At 40.0% G+C, this 19093-nt stretch overlaps 1 protein-coding gene across 3 annotated transcripts in view; it reads right to left on the bottom strand.

Annotated features, from left to right (window-relative positions):
• The window catches only part of TEX9 (testis expressed 9), a 65034-nt gene that overhangs the window by 18193 nt on the left and 27748 nt on the right, over positions 1–19093 (bottom strand). For all 3 annotated transcript variants that reach the window (XM_058665809.1, XM_058665810.1, XM_058665811.1), the window contains one exon: positions 12588–12722. In XM_058665809.1, coding sequence (XP_058521792.1) covers positions 12588–12722 — 135 coding nt within the window. The remainder of the gene's footprint in view (positions 1–12587; positions 12723–19093) is intronic.

A 19093-nucleotide genomic window follows, 5' to 3' on the forward strand; every position in this document is an offset into this window, starting at 1 on the left:
GGGGTTCCTGTGAGGACTCTACCAGACAGGCAATCAAGGAAAAATACATTTTACAAAAACTTTTCCAATAAGTTAAGATTTTCTAGACTAATAGTATGCAAATTAATTCAATGCAAACTATACAAGAAAATTACACATTACAAAGAGTTTAAAAGGAAACAGATTACAGACTAAAGCTGTGTTCCTTTGAGTATGTACATACAAAAACTAATTTTTAATATATTTATCCCAGCAATGTACAAAAAGGAGGAAACACCACTATTAAGCAGAATTTACCCCAGGAATTTATGGTTGTTTCAACATTTGAAAATCAATCTAAAAACACATGATTTTAATAGACTGAAGGAGGGTACTTCAAAATGTTCATGAAAAATGAAATTAAGAGAGAATGCATTTTTCTTTTTTACTTATTTTTTAATAATTTTACTTAGTTGATTAGGGAACAAAGAGAATGCATTTTTCCATGAACCTTTTTTAAGACCTCTCATATTATCTGAACAGGTGACAGAAAAAGCTTTTGTCCTAACACATATTCCTGATAAAATCTCTCAGGAAACTGAACCTTCAGTAAACTGTGAGCTAAAAATTTTAAAAATTTTTGAAGCATTTAGTAAGTTATAAAAATGATAACCAATGAAGAATATACAACAGGATCCATATGCAGTCCAGAAATTCCAACTTAATTTCTAGTTGTCCCTATACTGAAAGTGTGCTTATGACGGATCTTTGCAGAAAATCTCAAGGCATCTAGAATACAGTGAGTTTGGCAAAGTTGCAGGACTGAGCGTTAATATACAAAAGTAAATTTTCTTTTTTATGCTAGCAGCAGTGTGAAACTGAAAATCAAAAAAACCACTCAAAACAAAAAAAAAAAAAAAACAGGCAATTTTGAGAAACAAAATGCAAGACCCACAATGAGAACTACTGAATAATACTTAATTTGAAAGATACTGTTAAAAATTTCTGTTTTGCTAAAGCTGATCAATAGAATCAAATCAACTTCAAACAAAACTCCAATCTTACATCTGCTGGTTTACTTTCTGAAGGGTTGCAACACCTGACAGTGGAGGCTGCCCAAAGTCAGGAGCCTGCTCTGGGCCAGCCACATGGCTCCAGGCCCCAAGCACTTGGGCCATCCTCTCCTGCCCTCCGAGACCAGCAGGGAGCTGGATGCATACACAGGAGAGTGGTGCCACAGGCATGGCTTTACTGCTGGCCACAGAAACTGGGGATTATAAACTTTCTTTAGAAATGCAAGGGATGCAGAAGATAAAGCAGTTTATAAAGCAGTTTATAACGAAGTTTATAAAAAAGACATTTGTAGTTAGAGGACTCAAATTAATTTCAAGACTTACTATTAAGCTATAAGCACAACAGTACATTAGCAGCAAGAATGAAGGCATACAGGCAAATAGAAAAATGTCCCAGAAATAGAAAACAATCCAGGCAACTGATTTTTCACAAAAGCATTAAGGCAACTGAATCGTGAAAGCATAATTTTTTCAAGAAATGCATGTGTGCAAGAAGAAAAAAAAAAGCCCTTGATTTTAATCTGTCACAAACATAAAAGCTAAAAAGATACACACCTTCTTGGGCCAGTGCTGCAGCATAGTAAGCTAAGCCTCCACCTGCAGTCCTGGCTTGCACTTCTGATCCAGCTTCCTGTTATGGCCTGGGAAAGCAATGCTGAATGGCTCAAGTCCTTGGCCCCTTTGCCTCCCATGGGACGGTAGTTCCCATGGAAGAGGAAGTTCCTAGCTCCTTGCTTTGGATCAGCTCAGCTCCTGTCATTGTGGCCATTTGGGGAGTGAACCAGCATATGGAGGATCACTCTTTCTGCCTCTCCTTCCATCTGTAACTTTGTCTTTAAAATAAAAATAAATATTTTTAAAGCTTTATTTTATATTTTTCTTATTGGAAAGGCAGATACACAAAGAGAAAAATCTTCCGTCTATAGGTTCACTCCCCAAGTGGCCACAATAGACAGAGCTGAGCTGATCTGAAGCCAGGAGTCAGGAGCTTCTTCCAGGTCTCCCATGTGGGCACAGGGTCCCAAGGCTTTGGGCCGTTCTCGACTGCTTTCCCAGGCCATAAGCAGAGAGCTGGACTTAAGTGGAGCAGCTTGACATGAATTGGTGCTGATATGGGATCCTGGTCCATGCAAGGTGAGGATTTAGCCACTGAGCCATCGCTCTGGGCCGAAAATAAAACTCATATAAGGAAACCCAAGAGTGAATTTTAGGTACTCTTGAATTCTTTATTTAAGACATAAAAAGCATAAAAATCTAAAATGAATGCTCTTTAAAAGTAACCTAGTGTCTGGAGTCCTTGCCTCGCACATGCCCAGGATCCCATATGGACACTGGTTCTAATGCCGGCAGCCCCACTTCCCATCCAGCTCCCTGCTTGTGGCCTGGGAAAGCAGTTGAGGACAACCCAAAGCTTTGGGACCCTGCACCCACATGGGAGACCTGGAAGAGACTTAAGGGCTCCTGGCTTCAATTTGGCACAGCACCAGCCATTGTGGCTGCTTGGGGAGTGAATCAACACACAGAAGATCATCTTGTCTCTCCTTTCTGTGTATTTGTCTTTCCAATAAAAAGAAAATCTTAACAAAAAAAAGACAAAAAAAGTTACAAATGTAAAATGTGAACAGTGAGTAAACAGTCTAAATCTGGTAAAAGATGTATAGTTAGGATATATATAGAACTCTTATAAGTTGATATATAATAACGAATCCAGAAGCCTAGTTTTGTTTTTATTTGAAGGACAGAGTGACAGAGAGAGGTATTCTATCCATTGGTTCACTCTCCAAATGGCTCCAACCTCCAGAGTCAAGTTGATATTAAGCCAGGAGATTCATCCAGGTCTCCCAGCGGAGTATAGGGGTCTAAGGACTTGAGCCATCCTCTGTGGCTTTCCCATGCCATAAGCAGGGAACTGGAGCAGACGTGGAAAAGCTGGGACATGAGCTAGCACCCACAAGGGATACTGACACTGCAGGCGGAGGCTGATGCCTACTGGTTCACAGTGTCATTCCCAACAATCCAGTTAATGAGCCAAGAAGCTAACATTAAGGAAACCTACCCGGCTTGAGCTTGTTTGTAACAGCACATCGGTACTGACTCATTAATTAGAACAAATGTATCATCATCATGTGTATTTTAATAGAAACAAAGTCTGGAAGTTTTAGCAATGATTTGTACTAGCATCACAATTTTTCTGCAATCTAGCTTTCACCCAGTCCCCATTATCAGAAGGCATTTGCAGACTGAAACAAGTTCTATATGTATATTTCAGAAAGAAGGTATTTTATTTTATGCACATTAGTTCATTCAAATAATTCACTCACAAGGCAACATCTGACCAGCAAGTAAGACGCTGATTTTAAAAACCTCTGTCCTACTTTGACCTGCCAGATGCCGAGAGGCAATGGCGGGTCCTTGGATTGCGCTAGGTGTGCCAAACAGGACCTCCAACGCATGTAATGGTGGCCAGGAGGGGGATGGCAGCCTAGGCCTGTACCCCATTAGATGCCAAGAGCCACACACAGGTTCAGGCACACCAAATTGGTGCAGCAATCACTGCCAGCAGCATGCAGTGGTGGCTTGGGGGAGGTAAGGCAGCCTAAGCCGTGACCTGGGATTTTCACCCCGCCAGATGCTGAGATATGCCAGCGGGTCCTTGGGTCATGCTAGGCAAGCCCTGTATGCTTGCAGGTATGGACCTATAAGGTGTCTAGCAGAACAAATTAGACGACAACAATCCCAGCCAAAAGATGACAGCAAATATCTGGGTGAATGGAAACTGAGACCAACTGCGTCAGTCAATGGACACTGAAAGGGGTCCCTCATGCTGGGATTGGCAAGACTGACAACATTTCAGAAGTACCGAAACCACCTGAGCAGAACCCTTGCAGTATGCACCGCATTGGGACTCTGGCTTGATATCGAGTGGACATTCTCAATCCCTGGGCACAGCAGCAGTTGGGAGGCTGGGTATGGCTTCTTCCCTTATCCCCCATCAACACCTGCCCCTCAAAACAAGAAAGAAAAACAGAAAATTTGGAAACAATGATCACACTCACTTTCCCCTAACCCTTGATCCATCCCACTCCGACCAACTATATTATCATCTAAAATAAACAACAACACCCACCCTGTCCTATACTGGTGTCAGCTTCCAGCCAATGTAGACCTTGGGAAGTAGCAGGTGCTCAAGTAGTGAGTCCCTTCCACCGTGTGGGAGACTCAGCTGGAGGTGTTTGGTTTCAGTACTGCCTGCCAGCCCTGGCCACTGCAAGCATGCAAGGAGTGGACGATGCAGGACAGTGAGCTTCCTGTCTCTGCTTCTTGAAGAAAACAAACCCCTCTGTAGTCCCTCCGGTTTGAATCTCTCCCTCATTATTTCCAAGGAGTTACATGATAATCACTCTGCTTCTTCCTCTGCAATTTTCATTCCTTTGCAGCTTCACCTCCTCCCCATCACTTTACCACTGCACTAAAAGATTCTTTTCCAGTTCTCACAGACGTCATCCTCTTGGCAGTATTCAACATTACTGACAATTGGGAAATACTGCAATGCTTCAAGTCTCAGTTCTAGGGGCTTGCCTCTCCCCTCTCCTCACCCCTGTATTTACACAGAATTCCCCACTGTGTCTTCACATTTCTTCTTGGATCCCTTGGAAGAATCTCATGTAACATGTTCTAAAGGAGTCATAATCTCCTTCCTTAAACTGATTCTAGCATCTCTTACTCAGTTTGTGATAATAATCTTTCCAATCCTGAAAATCACAAATGAAAAATTCTTCTTTAGGTTTTCCTTTCCCACAACCCATACCCAGATGACCAGGAAGCCCTGGCAATTTTCCCTAACTGGATTCTGTCCATTTCCACCACTGTGACTTTATTCCAGTCAACACCATTATCACCTCTCAATTACCCGGCTGGGCTTAAAAAGTGTATCTTCACCATTCTGGCTCCTTTCCAATTGATTCTCTAAACTACATGATATCTGTACAGTGGGGATTTCTACTGCTTTTTGGATGAAATTCAAAATTGTTAACTATGGCCTAAAGGAGCTAGATGGTTTGACCTACACCTAGGTTTGAAGCCTCTTTTTGCCTTCTCTTTGCATCGATCCTTGTCTTTTTGGCTCTATAGATCAATTTTTTTTAAAAAAAAGATTTACTTATTTTCATTGCAAAGTCAGATATGCAGAAAGGAAGATGGAGAGGAAGATCTTCCGTCTGTTGATTTACTCCCCAAAGAGCCACAATGGCCAGAGCTGAGCCAATCCAAAGCCAGGAACCAGGAGCTTCCTCTAGGTCTCCCACGTGCGTCCAGGGTCCCAGGGTTTGGGCTGTCCTCGACTGCTTTCCCAGGCCACAAGCAGGAAGCTGGATGGGAAGTGGGGCTGCCGGAATTAGAACTGGCACTCATATATGATCCCAGCCCATGCAAGGTGAGGACTACCACGCTGGGCCCTATAGATCAATTTTTGTATACTAGTTCTTCTATCTGCAGTCTCCTCCTTGGCATCCAACTCCTACATAAGAAGGTACTGCAAAAAGTCCATGGAAAAAGGAATTAAAAGATAAGCTTGTGTGTAAAATATTTTGAATTTATAAATTTGGATCTCAGTTTAGAGAATTACATTTTTTTAAGGTACAAATAGGCCTGATTACCTACTCACTATACAATGTACCCTCTAAAGCAAAAAAAAAAAAAAAAAAAGTTGCACTTTAGTTTTGCTTGATGAAGTACCTATACTAATTTAGTTTTATTTGGTGGATTATCTAAATTGTTGACACCATTAGTAGTACAACTGTAAATATCACACTTTTAAGCCACTTTTACATGTCAAGTCTCTACTAAGTCTGACAGGACTGTGCCAGGCCCAGGCCCAAGTACATGGTTTAAATTGACTCACTTTTCATTTCAAAAGTTACTTTTGCTTTAAAGCCAAACTACTTGTTTCCTAACCTTGATAAAGAACACGTTATGGGCCCAGCATGGTAGCCTAGTGGCTAAGGTCCTCGCCTTGCACACACCGGGATCCCATATGGACACCAGTTCTAATTCCAGTGGCCCTACTTCCCTTCCAGCTCCCTGCTTGTGGCCTGGGAAAGCAGTCAAGGACGGCCCAAACCCTGGGACCCTGCACCCACATGGGAGACCCGGAAGAGGCTCCAGGCTCCTGGCTTCAGATCGGCTCAGCGCCAGCTCTAGTGATAGGAAATCTTCCTCTGTCTCTCTTACCCTCTGTATAACTGACTTTCCAATAAGAAAAAAAGAACACATTATTTTTAAAAAAAAGATCTTTAACTTTAGATGAGTGTAACGTAATCATTCTATTTTAAGGAAACCTGCTATTCCTCTGTCATGTTTTATTAAACATACAGACTTACATAGTTTCAATTGTCTCCTTTATCATAATTATAGGTGCAAAGTAGTAACAAACAAAATTTAGAAAAGATACACACAACACACATACACTTCAGGAAAATAGGTACTACATATCTCAGGAATATCACTCAAAGATTTGGAAGAAGACAAAATAGTTGAAAAATTAAAGCTTGACCTGATGTCAACATCATAGTAAACAACAAACATATTAATTGAATTAGTCATACATAACCAGATGTGAGATTTAGAAGCTTTTATCCTGGACAAATTTTCCATTGTGCTGATGGTTTTAGACTGAGTTGTTCCAACACTGCTGTGTTACTTGAATTTTCAAAATGACTGGCTATAGTAAGGAGAGTCATCTGTTACCATGGAAACAGTTTTCCTTTGTACTCTCCTAAAGTGATTGTGATCAAATCCACACTCAGCATGAGCACATCTTGATATTTACATGGTTACCCTTCCATTAATTTTTTTCCAAAATTCCTTTAAAATCCTCCAAACTGGAAATACTAATATCCATTTAATAACTTCTACTTCTATTAATCCAATTTATCATGCAACCACTGATATTCCTCCAACCCAGCATAAATATAAGTACAAACTATCTCACAGATGATATTTTATAATTCTGTAGTCATTATGTCACATATTTATTTGCCTTTGCTAATTATGTTAGAGAAACTACAGAAGTCAGTGTCATTCTGTTACTAATAAGTATTAAACTGAATATAATACATATTTTTGTTTATTTAATAAACTATTTTATTTAATAAAAATAAACAGTTCATAATTTCACCCACCAAATAATTATTAAAGTATTAAATATTATTCTAAAGGAGAAATTACCACACAATTTTATTATATTTTTAGGTTGACATAGAACCAAAACTTACATTCAGAATTTGTAAGACATTCAAAAGGTTTTTGCACACATCAGCATTTGAATCTTCATTTATTCAACAGCCATTAAAGGCACTGCGTGCTGACTGTAAGCCATGCACTGGGCAAACACTGAGTATGACGACCCCTACAGTAACTCACCAACAGTGCTATCACAATGAAGTTTCAGAACAAGCAGCGCAGCATCACCAGAGAAACTGTCAGAGCTCACCTGGACAGACCCTCAGCAACTCTGCAGGGCAGGCCCAGCAATCTTGGATTTAACATGTCCTCTGGGTGCGCACACATATTATAGTTTAGGAGTCTTTATCTTATAAAACAGCCCCTTTATGTTGTAGAAAATTGAGAGAGAATAATATTGCACTTTCCACATACAAACACCACTCTTTTTCCCCACTTAAATTCTAGTTTAAAAAGTGTCAATACTATAGGATGCTGGACTGTCTGACACCGTCTGTACCAGCATTGTTGGGCACTCTTAAATAACAGACTGATGGAATCATGATTCCTCATGAAGGACTATACTATTGTAGCAATGTGGGGAAAATCTGTCGGGAGGGATGGAGGGATTTTAGGGGAGAAATCCCAGTCTCTACGAAATTGAATCATAAAATTCAAAAATCCAAAATAAAAATTTAAACAAAAAGTATCAGATATATTCTACGAACACCCAAAGAAACATTTGTTGCATCAAGAAGTGAGTGAATCCTTCAAAGAGCACTGCTTGATGCCTGGGAAAGCAGTTGAGGATGACTCACTGCCTTGGGACCCTGTAAATGCACAAGAGACCCAGAACAGGCTCCTGGCTGCTAGATTGGCTTAGGTTTGGCCATTGCTGTCACTTGGGGAGGGAATCAGCAGACATGGGATCTTTCTCTCAGTAACTCCTTCTCTCTGTATATCTGCCTTTCAAATAAGTAAATAAATAAACCTTAAAAAAAAAAAAAAAGAAAGAAAGAAAAGGACCGTGCATGCATTTAGGGCTGTGTGTATACTTGGCTTACTCCCACAGTCAGCACTCTTCCTGAATCTTCAGCACCTCCTGCAGGTGATGGCTGGGGGGCTGCATGCCTGGCTTAACTCAGCCACAGCTTTCTTGGTTCCAGCACCAGCTCTCTTCCTGTGACTCTCGTGTTCTTCCCTTCAGGCAGTGGCTGGGGGTCAACACACCCAGTCTACTGCGAGTGTCACTACAGCCCGCCTAGAACTGGCTCCTGTCTCCTAGGTTAGCTAGAGTTCAGGAAACTCGGCTTAATCCCACAACCAGTTCTTCTCCCAAGATTCCAGTCTTTTCACCTGAGCACCAACAGAACTATATTCAGGGGTACACATGACAAACTGCAATGCCACCCTGAGCCCCACCACTGCTACCATCAAATATATTAAAAGAGGGTTCAGAGACACTGAACTAAGGTGTACAAAGGGAACGAAAGCCAGAGTAGCCTACCGAATTCACACCAAAGACCTTCAGGAAAAACCATCCACTCATGAAAACCACTCTTTAAAATCCACAGCAACGAGCCAATCCCAAAAGGTTAAATACCACATGTTTGCCTTAACATAAGATGAAAGGATGTCAATCCGGAAAGCAGTGCCTGTGTATTGCAATACTACTTTAACCTCAAACAGCCTGCAGCTAATACAATAAGATATTGTGATGTTATCAATGAACATGCAAAGTGAATCAGACTGCTTAGGATCTACATGAAAGAATTGTTAAACCTAATATACTTTTAAGACCCTATGTTATTCTGTAATGGGGAGGGAGAGCAGAGAAATCTTCCATTTCCTTAGAATGTGTGAGGAAGACGTAAAGTACAACCTATCAAGAGCATAATAAGTAATTCATAGACAACAGACTCGAATAAGCATTAAACAATAGTTAAACTACAAAGACATATAGGAGGAATCAAGAGCGATCCTGACAACCTCTTAACAGGAGGTCATATGCATAGAGCAGGGGGGGACACCAGAGTGGAGCAGGGGGACAGGAGGAGGCTGGTATCCCAACCCTAAAGACTCCCGGATCCTCACCAAGGACTATCAGTACAGGCACCAAGGACTACATCCCAACAGCCAAGGAGAGCACGGGGAATTGGAGTGCCTTCGGAGGCCGAGAACTCGGAGGTCACCCAGCCCCGTTGGGATCTACCACATGGGATGGAGAAGCCCAAATCCTTCTTTGCAGAATCCAAGGCCATCGGAACAACAGCCCTGAGTGGTTTGCAGAAGCAGAAGAACAGTAAACTTCCTTCGGGACTAGGGAGAGGAGCTTTTTCTGGTCCTTACTTAGTTCCAACTTTGGATCCCCACCCTCTCTTGCAATGAGCATCATGATCGCTCCAGAAACCCCTCAAAACAAACAAACAAAAAATCTAGAATAGACAGAGAACAAGGAAAGCTTAGAATCAGACAGGAAATGGTCAGCGTGGATTCACTTATACCTTACTAGGTAGGACACAAAGATTAGTTACTTTTCACTAGGGTATTGAAGAATTCTCTGCACACCCCTCCTGAAACGGTTCTAGCACCTCAATGGTTGACAAATGCCTTGTTAGATATATAAGCCAGTTTAGACTGTCCTAAAACCTGCCAAGTTCAGCAAAATTATGCGTCAACACAATAAACTGTTAAATACTAAAATGAAAACAGATGCGAGACAGCTGAATAGTACCCTATAGCCACTTTAAGGTGTATAGCAGCCAGTTCTGTGTACAAACAAAAACTGAAGCGTCAATGAAGTAGTCACAGGATGTGGATAAGAACTTGCATTGTTTTAACATACTGATTACTCAATACCATGTCAATTAATTCCACAATGCTGTAAATTGTTGTTGATGTTGTGCTGGGGCTTCTAATTGATCAGGATGATACTCTGCCAGCTCTACCTTCAGACCAGAGATGGTCTCCCCAAGAAACTATTCAATTTATCTGGACAATAAGATGCTGGACTCTATACTTGGTATATGTTTGCAACGAAAGAATCTTGGCTTAATTTGATCTGTAATACTGCAGCAAGGTGGAGGAATCCACCATGGGGGGAGGGCACAGGGAGGGGTTGGGGGAATCCCAGAGCCTATGAAAATGTGTCACACGATGCAACGTAATAAAAAAAAAAAATCCACGGCAACAACTGGCAAATCAGAGTTGCAAACATCAACACTGGGTCCCAGGAAGTATGAAGAAGCACAGCAACACCATGCACAGAAGAAACACAGCACCAGACCGCCAAGAAAAGGAGACTGGTGAAGTACCTAAGAATTCAGAAGATGATTCTTGGGATAAATACTCAATGAGATACAAGAGAAAGCACAAAACAGAATTCTAGAATCTATAAGAGAATAGCACCAAATCACTTTCAAAGAAATTCTCAATTAACAACAGACTTCTCAGCATAAACCTTATAAACCTGGAGGAACTATAGGTTTCATGTTCTGAAAAAGAAATTGCCACCCAAGAATATTTTATACAATGAAGCAGTGTGTACACAAATGAAGAAAAAAAATACTGTTCCCAAACAAGCAAAACTTAGAGGAATTTCTCATCACTGAATCAGTCTTACAAACGATGTTTCAAATATTACAACATACACAGAGAAGGACGACTATTATAACAACAATGTTGATGTATAAAACCTTCTAGGAAAAGAAAACAAGATATTGAAAGGAAATAAGACTTTTGAGGAAAATGGCAGGACTAAGTCATTATTTATTATGAACATATATGGAATAAATTCCCTATTTAATAGATATAGACTAGCTATATAAATTTACACACACATATATATGTTATATATATCAGTGATATGATTCCTAGCATCAGTTTACGTTATCAGCAAAGACAGATTGAAATTCCAAAGTTGTAAAAAGATTTTCCATTCAAATAGAAACTAAAAGTGTGCAGGAATAGCTATACTTACATCAAACAAATAATATAAACAGAGAATGAAGAAAGTCACAAAAGAATGATATATTGGTCAATTCAGCAAGAAGGTATCAATGATTTTAAATGCATAATCACCAAATTCTAAGCACCCAATTTAATGAAACCAACATTACTTCTAAGAATCAATGCAATCAGAGTGGTGGATTTCAATACCTCACTTTTATCAATAGAAAGATGACATGGACAAAAAAATCAACAAGAGAATGTCAGTAAAAACTACACTACCAACCAAACTCACGTAACAGACATTTCACCCAATAGCCAGAACTTTCTCCGGATTATATTACTTATTAAACCCCAAAATAAGCCTCAAAACATTGAAATACACAGAATTCAGATATTTATTTTCTTATCAGAATGAAAAAACTAGAAATCAACAAAACTCTACAAATAATCAAAATATATGGGTAGTAAACACCATGCTCCTAAAATGAACAAAGCGTCAATGAAGAAACAAAAAAATTTTTTTAATTCCTTCAAACTACTGAAAATGAAAATACAACATATTAAGTTACTAAGGATATAGTAAAAGTGGGACTCAGAAGGAAATGTATAGTAATAAGTTCTTGCACCCCAAAAAAGACATTTCATAGTACATCTGAAGAACCCAAATAAACAAAAACAAAATGAAACTAAAAGTTAAAGGAAAGAACCACAATATCATACACAGTAGGGGTTACTATAGTTAAGAATGATGTTGTTATGATTCTGTAATCAAAAACTGGAAAAGATGTGCTGGTAGATTCCAAACGCAATGAAAAGGAACTGGAAAGGCTACTTGTCTGGTATGATCCACTGCCACTGTGTATGCGTTAAATTACTGCACCGTGTCCTATATAATTTATCAGTGTGTGTTAATTACAAAGCTTAAAATATAAAGAATAAAAAATGACAGTATTAAAGACTATGAAATACAAAGTTCTCAAACTGCACATTGTAATTCCATTTTCCACAAATTTTTGGATTCCTTTGTACATACTGATAATGAAGCTATTTCATCTATTGTTCTACAAGAGTTGAAGCCACACTTGAGGTGTCAGTATCCCATATCTGAGTGCCTAATTCCAAACCTGGCCACCCTGCCTCCAACCAACTTGAACGAATTTTGGGAGGGATCAGATTCTGGGTCCTGTGCCATCTACATGGAGACCCAGACAGATTTTGGCTTTACACTTCAGCATGGCCTAACCTGACCAAGAGTCACTCTGCCTTTCATACAGATGAAAATAAACTTTAAGAAATTATACATTTTACTATTATTCTTTATATCTGCATAAAGGAAGTAGTTAGCAAACTGATCATAATCAAGGCTATTCTTTTTTTTTTACATACCATGTTGTTTTGCCTTAATTTGCTTAACTCCAATTTGTACTTTTCCGCTTCTTCCAGAGCTCTATTCAGGCGAACCTCTGTGGCGCTTTGACTAGTGGCAGCCTGTTTTTGAAGTCTTTTGTTATTTTCCAATTCCTATATAGCAAAAAGACAGAGAATATTTAAATCATAAATTGCTTTTTATAATTTTACAGCATTTCCCCTTTCCATATTCCTTGGATTGTCCCAAATTCTATAAACACACAACACACTTCAGAAAGCTCATGGAACTCATATACATAGTGTTTAAAAATCACCATGCATGGGCTTCAGCATGGGCTTTTTTGCCCCAAATAGTTACATTCCAAATTTTACTTCAGAAAATTATGTTAGAAGCTGAGAGCTAAATGATAAAGGTCTTGGGAAATTCTTGTCCCACATTGGTATTAGCAAAACAGACATAACAATTATAGCCACAGTGCTGGCAACGGAGCCCAGCAAACTAAGCCAGCACGACAATACTGGCATTCCATATGATCCCAAGTACCAGCTGCTCCACTTCGGATCAGCTTCCTACCAACACACGTGGGAAGGCAGTGGCACATGGCCAGATACTCCGCCATGGGAGATGGGCCCAGACCTGGATGCTGTAGTCATTTGGAGAGTCAATCAACAGATGGAAGAGCTCTCCCTCCTTTTGTTTGTCATCCTCTCTCACCCTCTCAGTTGCTCTGCCTTTCAAATAATCTTTTTTTAAAAAGTGTAGCTAATATGCTAAGCTTTCAAATTACTTTTAAGTTATGTATACATACTCAATATTTACTTTATGAGCCATTCTTTATAATTACAGCTCTTCTTTTGGGTGCCCCCCAAAGTTCCAGAGTAAGAGTAAATTCTCTCCTAAATAATGTTCTTGTGTAGAACTGACGAGATACATCATCTAAGGCAGTGTTCAGTAAACAAAGAGCATCCTATATTCACACTATAGACAAACACAAACTGCACACAGAAAAAATCAATTATTCTGCAAATCGATGGGTGAATTTTGCCTGCTTTTTCTTCAAACATTTTAGGATATTCTCTTGTAGAGTCAACAGGCCAATCTCTGAAGAAGCATGAACATTCAAAACACACCAAATTCTACCACAGTCTGGTACTTTTCAACCAGCATTAACTCCTACAGATGAAACAGCAGTACTGACATTTCTTGCACAAAGCCACCTCGTTTACCTCCTCTTGGTCATTGTTCAAGTGTCTTCTCCTGCCCTGATCCACTCCTCTGCCCCCTTCCCCCGCAGACCTCCTTTTTACCTAGCCAGCACCTACGTACAGTAGAAGACTGAGGTGAACAGTAAGGCTTCCCTCTCTGACACTCCCTATCTCCTCAGCTGGATCAGGTACCTTTTCTTCCAAGCTTCCACAGTGCCCTGGTTCAATTATCACAGTACCTGTTGTGTTTACCATTTACTTTGTCTTCCGCTGTACTCCAGCTACTTGAGGACAGGGAGTCTTAATTTCTGTATTCCCAGTGATCGGACGTGTTTACTAGACTATACTCATCCTGCAGTACTTAACCCACTCTTTCCTTCTATCCCCTAACAATGTAAGGCCTAATCCAGAGCTTTTTACAAAGCAAAAACCAAATAAATGTCATACAATTAAAATGCACTTAAAATGTTGTTGTGTATCTCTCTCTTTTACAATCTTTTTCCCCTGGCTGTATTACTACATTTTATTTGAAAACTGATCTCTTTGACTTTGAGTAATTAAGGGGAAAACAAAACAAAACAAAACACATGCTGCTCCTTATGTATGTTTCTAAACAAACCAAGCTGCGTATGGATACCATCTGCTATCGCAGCCTTCTTCACAGCATGGTGGGTAGCAGCTACACTAAGAGCTGCTCTGCTTTAGCCCACTGTTCATGTAGAAAACACAGACACCCTCATTAGCCGCAAAGTCCACACTTACTCTTGCTTTATATCTGCCCCGTCTTTAGACTATGTAAAACAATCGATGTTTTTCTCCGTCTAGCTGGTGACCTATAACCTGAAAAGCATTTTTCACTGCATGATTTCTCACCATCATGAATTAATGGCCAGAAGAACAGTGGAGTACGACAGACAGGTTATTATATGAGTAAACCCAATGAAGAAAGGCAGGGTCTGGCGCGACAGCCTAGTGTCTAAATCCTCACCTTGCATGTGCTGGGATCCCATAAAAGTGCTGGTTCGTGTCCTAGCTGTTCCACTTCCCATCCAGCTCCCTGCTTGTGGCCTCAAAAAGCAATAGAGGATGGACCAAAGCCTTAAGTCCCTGCAACCATGTGGGAGGAACAACTGGAAGAAGTTCCTGGCTTTCAATCGCCTTAGCTTCGGCTGTTGTAGCCACTTGGGGAGTTATTCAGTGAGTGGAGGATCTTTCTGTTTCTCCTTCTTTCTGTGTATATGCCTTTCCAATAAAAATAAATAAATCTAAAAAAAAGAGGAAAATCTTAAGAAAACTACAAGATACTTCTGTATTCAGTCACACTCAAGTACCTTTTACAAAGTGCAGACCAGGTACCAATATTATGAGAGTGTGCATCCTAAAACTAAAGTCACTATTGTAAATCTGCTAAAAAAAAACAAAAAACTAAGCAGTTTACACGATGTTAGACAAAATTGTTTTGAAAAATCTCAATTTCTGAGTTTTCCATTAGCTTTAAAAGAAAACTGAATGTCATAGAAAAACTAAAATATAGTTTTAAAATTCTAATACTGAGAATCAAGATGGCGGAATAGGGTAAGGACATGTTTAAACGGACGGAAAAACATTTAATCAGGATGAAGCAGAGAGGACATATTCCAGGAAATAGGAGAGGACAGAACAACAGCACAGGGGTACCTGAAGACTGATAGACACAGGAAAGCAGCGGACACAACAGTGTGGTGTTGCAGTGACTGATACTCCAGCAGCATTCAGCTAATGGCAATCTGAACTCCACCAGCAGCCAGAACTCCACCAGCAACCAGGTGGGAAGGGACTTTCACTGGGAGCTTTGGAGGTGAATCCAGACAAAGAACTGTCCGTCCTGCTGGTCCGTTTGATTTGACCAGGAGCAGAGACAGAGCAGCAGATCCCAGACGGGCAGTGTGAGAACAGGGTGGATTTCACAGCCCAGTCAGCCCCCTAGAGCTGAATTGGGCGTCATTTTGCATAAGGAGGCAAAGGCAAGGGAAAGGACTGAGCATATGCTGAGCTGGGAGTGAACTCATTTCTGACTCAGCAAACTGCAGCAATGTGGCATTCTACAAGTTCCACCCAAGACAGGTCCAGTAGCCCTAAGACCTGATGGCCAGCAGATCAAGAACTCTAGTAGTGGTACATCAGGCGCCATTTTGTACACTGTGGCAATAGCTTTAGGACTGCAGGGGAAAACAATGAACTGCGCATATACTGAGGTTGCGAGCACTCACTGAGTTCAGTGGATTGCGCTGGTCCTGCAGGAAAATAATACCGACTGTGGCATCACACGGGTCAAAATAGGTCCGTGTGGCACCCAGACCTAATGGCCAACAGGTTCCTGCAAGATCAGTGCCACCAACAACCTAACTATATAGGACACTGGTGTCTCTCTAATCTTGGGACCTGCTCCAACCGAAAGTGGGAGAAAGGTTGTGGAGACAACAGTGCAGCCTCAGCACAGTATCACAGGAGGTCGAGAGTGGTGAGCAAGGAGCTGGGGCTAGGAAGACCATGGTGGAAATCTAACATAAGAACCCAGACCTGGAACTCGCTGGGGGTTGTGGCACAATTGGCTGCAAGCAAAGAGTTGTGTACCAACTGCAATTAGTAAAATCGAACTGTAGACCTATGGGTGACACAGCTTAGAAACCTGCCCTAAGGAGAAGGCTCTCACCAGAAGTACAATGACCAAGAGCAAAGGAAGAGACAAAAGCTCAATGAGTATTACCAAAAACTCCCCTGTCAAGGAGCAAAACCCTATGCCAACCCCAGAGTTCACTGAGGAAGACATCGAGAAAATGGGAGATACAGAATTCATAAAACTCATTTTAAAGCTTCTGAACAACAATGAGATCAATGAGAAGCACATACAAGAGTTCAAAGAATTTAAGGAAGCAATAAAGCAAATCAAGACTGATATATCAGAAATTAAGAAGACAGCAGAGCAAATTAAAAGTACACTGGAGAGTCTCCAAAACAGAATGAAGCAAGCACAAGAAAGAATCTCAGAATTGGAAGATATTTCCTGTCACCAGGGGGAAGCAAACAAAAAGTTGAAAGCAGAGCTGGATCAGGCCAAAAAAGTATTCAAGAATTGAAAGACACTATTAAGAGGCCAAATATAAGAGTTATGGGAGTCCCAGAAGGTGCAGAAAGAGAAACTTCGATTAAAGGTGTATTCAATGAAACAATAAAGGAAAATTTTCCTAGTCTGGAGAAAGAATTGGGAAACAAGATCCAGGAGGGGGACAGAACTCCCAACAGGCTTGATCAAAAGCAATCTTCACCACAACACATGATAATCAAGCTCTATTCAACTGAACATAAGGAAAAGATCCTTAAATGTGCATGTGAAAAAAATCAACTGACATATAAAGGAATGTCAATTAAACTCATAGGAGATCTCTCACAGGAAACTCTACAGGCCACAAGAGAATGGAGCAATATATTCCATATTCTAAAAGCAAAAAATTGTCAGCCCAGGATAATGTACCCAGCAAAGCTTTCCTTTGTCTTTTAAAATGAAATAAAATTCTTCCACAGTAAAGAAAAGTTAAAAGAATATGCCTCTTTCAAACCTGCCCTACAAAGGATATTTCAAGATGTTCTCTTGACAGAGAAGAGGAATAGCACCTACCCAAACCAAAGGCAAATGGGAAGAACATCCCAGTAAAATGACAACAGAAGACTAAACCAATGAACAACCCATTCCTAAAATGACAGGACCAAAGTACCATCCGTACATATTAATCCTGAATGTAAATGGCAAAAGCTCAATCAAACGTCATAGATTAGTAGACTGGATTAAAAAACAAAACCCATTTATTTATTGTCTAGAAGAGACACACTTCACCAACAAAAATCAGCAGAAACTATATTGCATCAATTTTGCTGTTTTCTGCTAGTTTCATCTCTTTAAAACACTTTCTTTTGACTAAATCATTCAATGACTCATAGATCATACAGTAGCATCATTTTCTTCAAGAAGGTTCTTGATTTTCATTTCTTCAGTGACACATTAGTCATTCAGTCATTCATTAGTCAACACCTTCATGGTGTTGTTAATTTTTTTCTCCCTGTTGATTTTGTTTTGTGGCTTTTCATTTAAGGGGATGTATAGTAGCTGTGTAATGGAGACTGTCATATCTAGTAACATGTCATTTAACTTCATGGCATTGTAAATTTCTATTTTTCTTCCTATTGTTGATTTTGTATTGTGACTTTTCATTTAAGGGGATGTACAGTAGCTGTGTAATGGAGACTAACATATTCAGATGTGAGGATACAAAGTGGTATGCATCTCTACTTCCAGACTAAAGATGGACTTACAATGAAAATGTTCACTATATCTTGACAATAAGATGCTGGACTCTCTGCTATTGTCCATGCCCGCAATGATGGACTTATGACTGTGTATGAAGAATTATATTTTAGTAATGATATAGAGGAACTAAGCAGGTGGAAGGGAATTGGGGAGGGGATAAGGGAAATGCCAGGAGCCTACGGAATTGTATCAGAAAATGATAATAATAATAAAATGTAAAAACAAAATAAGGTGCAAGGGAAGGCTGTTCTGGCCTGCAAGCAAGAAAGGCTAAAAAAAAAAATTCTAATACTGTGAGCCTCATGAGAAAAATGGCTCTAATTCTTTCATAACTATGAAAGCATGTATCAGGCACACCGAAGGAGAAAAAGTGGAGAACGGGGTATGCACCAGAAGCCCAAAACAAAGGGCAGTTAATGCTGTTAAGGACACACAGCATAACAGTAATACAGATAGAAAGTAGTAAAATGATATAAATAAATAAATAAATAAATAAATAAATGATCAGAAACAGTTGGCCAAGGCATAAAAGCAATCTCCTTTAGAGTCAGAAGCCCGGGATTATGTTTGTGTACCTGAATACTGGCAGCAGAAACATCTGTATCCAATGGGTTTCACTCATTTATTTGGCATATTTACCAAGCACTTTATATGACAGACTCAAAAGGTAACTCGATTTTCAACTCTTCATGAAGCTTGCATTCCAGGAGAAATGCTAAGCAATACATACAACACCTGGTACTGATTAGGGCTACGAAGAGAAAATAAAGGTGGGTAAAGGAACAAAGTAACAGCAAGAGGGCCAATTATTCAGCTAAGCTGGTAGGGTCAGGGAAAGCCTTCTCTTAAGTGAAGACGTATGACTCAGGCGAAGATCTTGGGGGTAACATTTGAGATAACAGAAAAGCACAGGCCCTGAAGCAAGAAGCCATTTGGCACATCCAAAGTCACCTAAAAGGTGAGTTTCAACTGCATG

This window comes from Ochotona princeps, chromosome 6, assembly GCF_030435755.1.
Source record: "Ochotona princeps isolate mOchPri1 chromosome 6, mOchPri1.hap1, whole genome shotgun sequence".
In the NCBI taxonomy this organism is placed as follows: Eukaryota; Metazoa; Chordata; class Mammalia; order Lagomorpha; family Ochotonidae; genus Ochotona; species Ochotona princeps.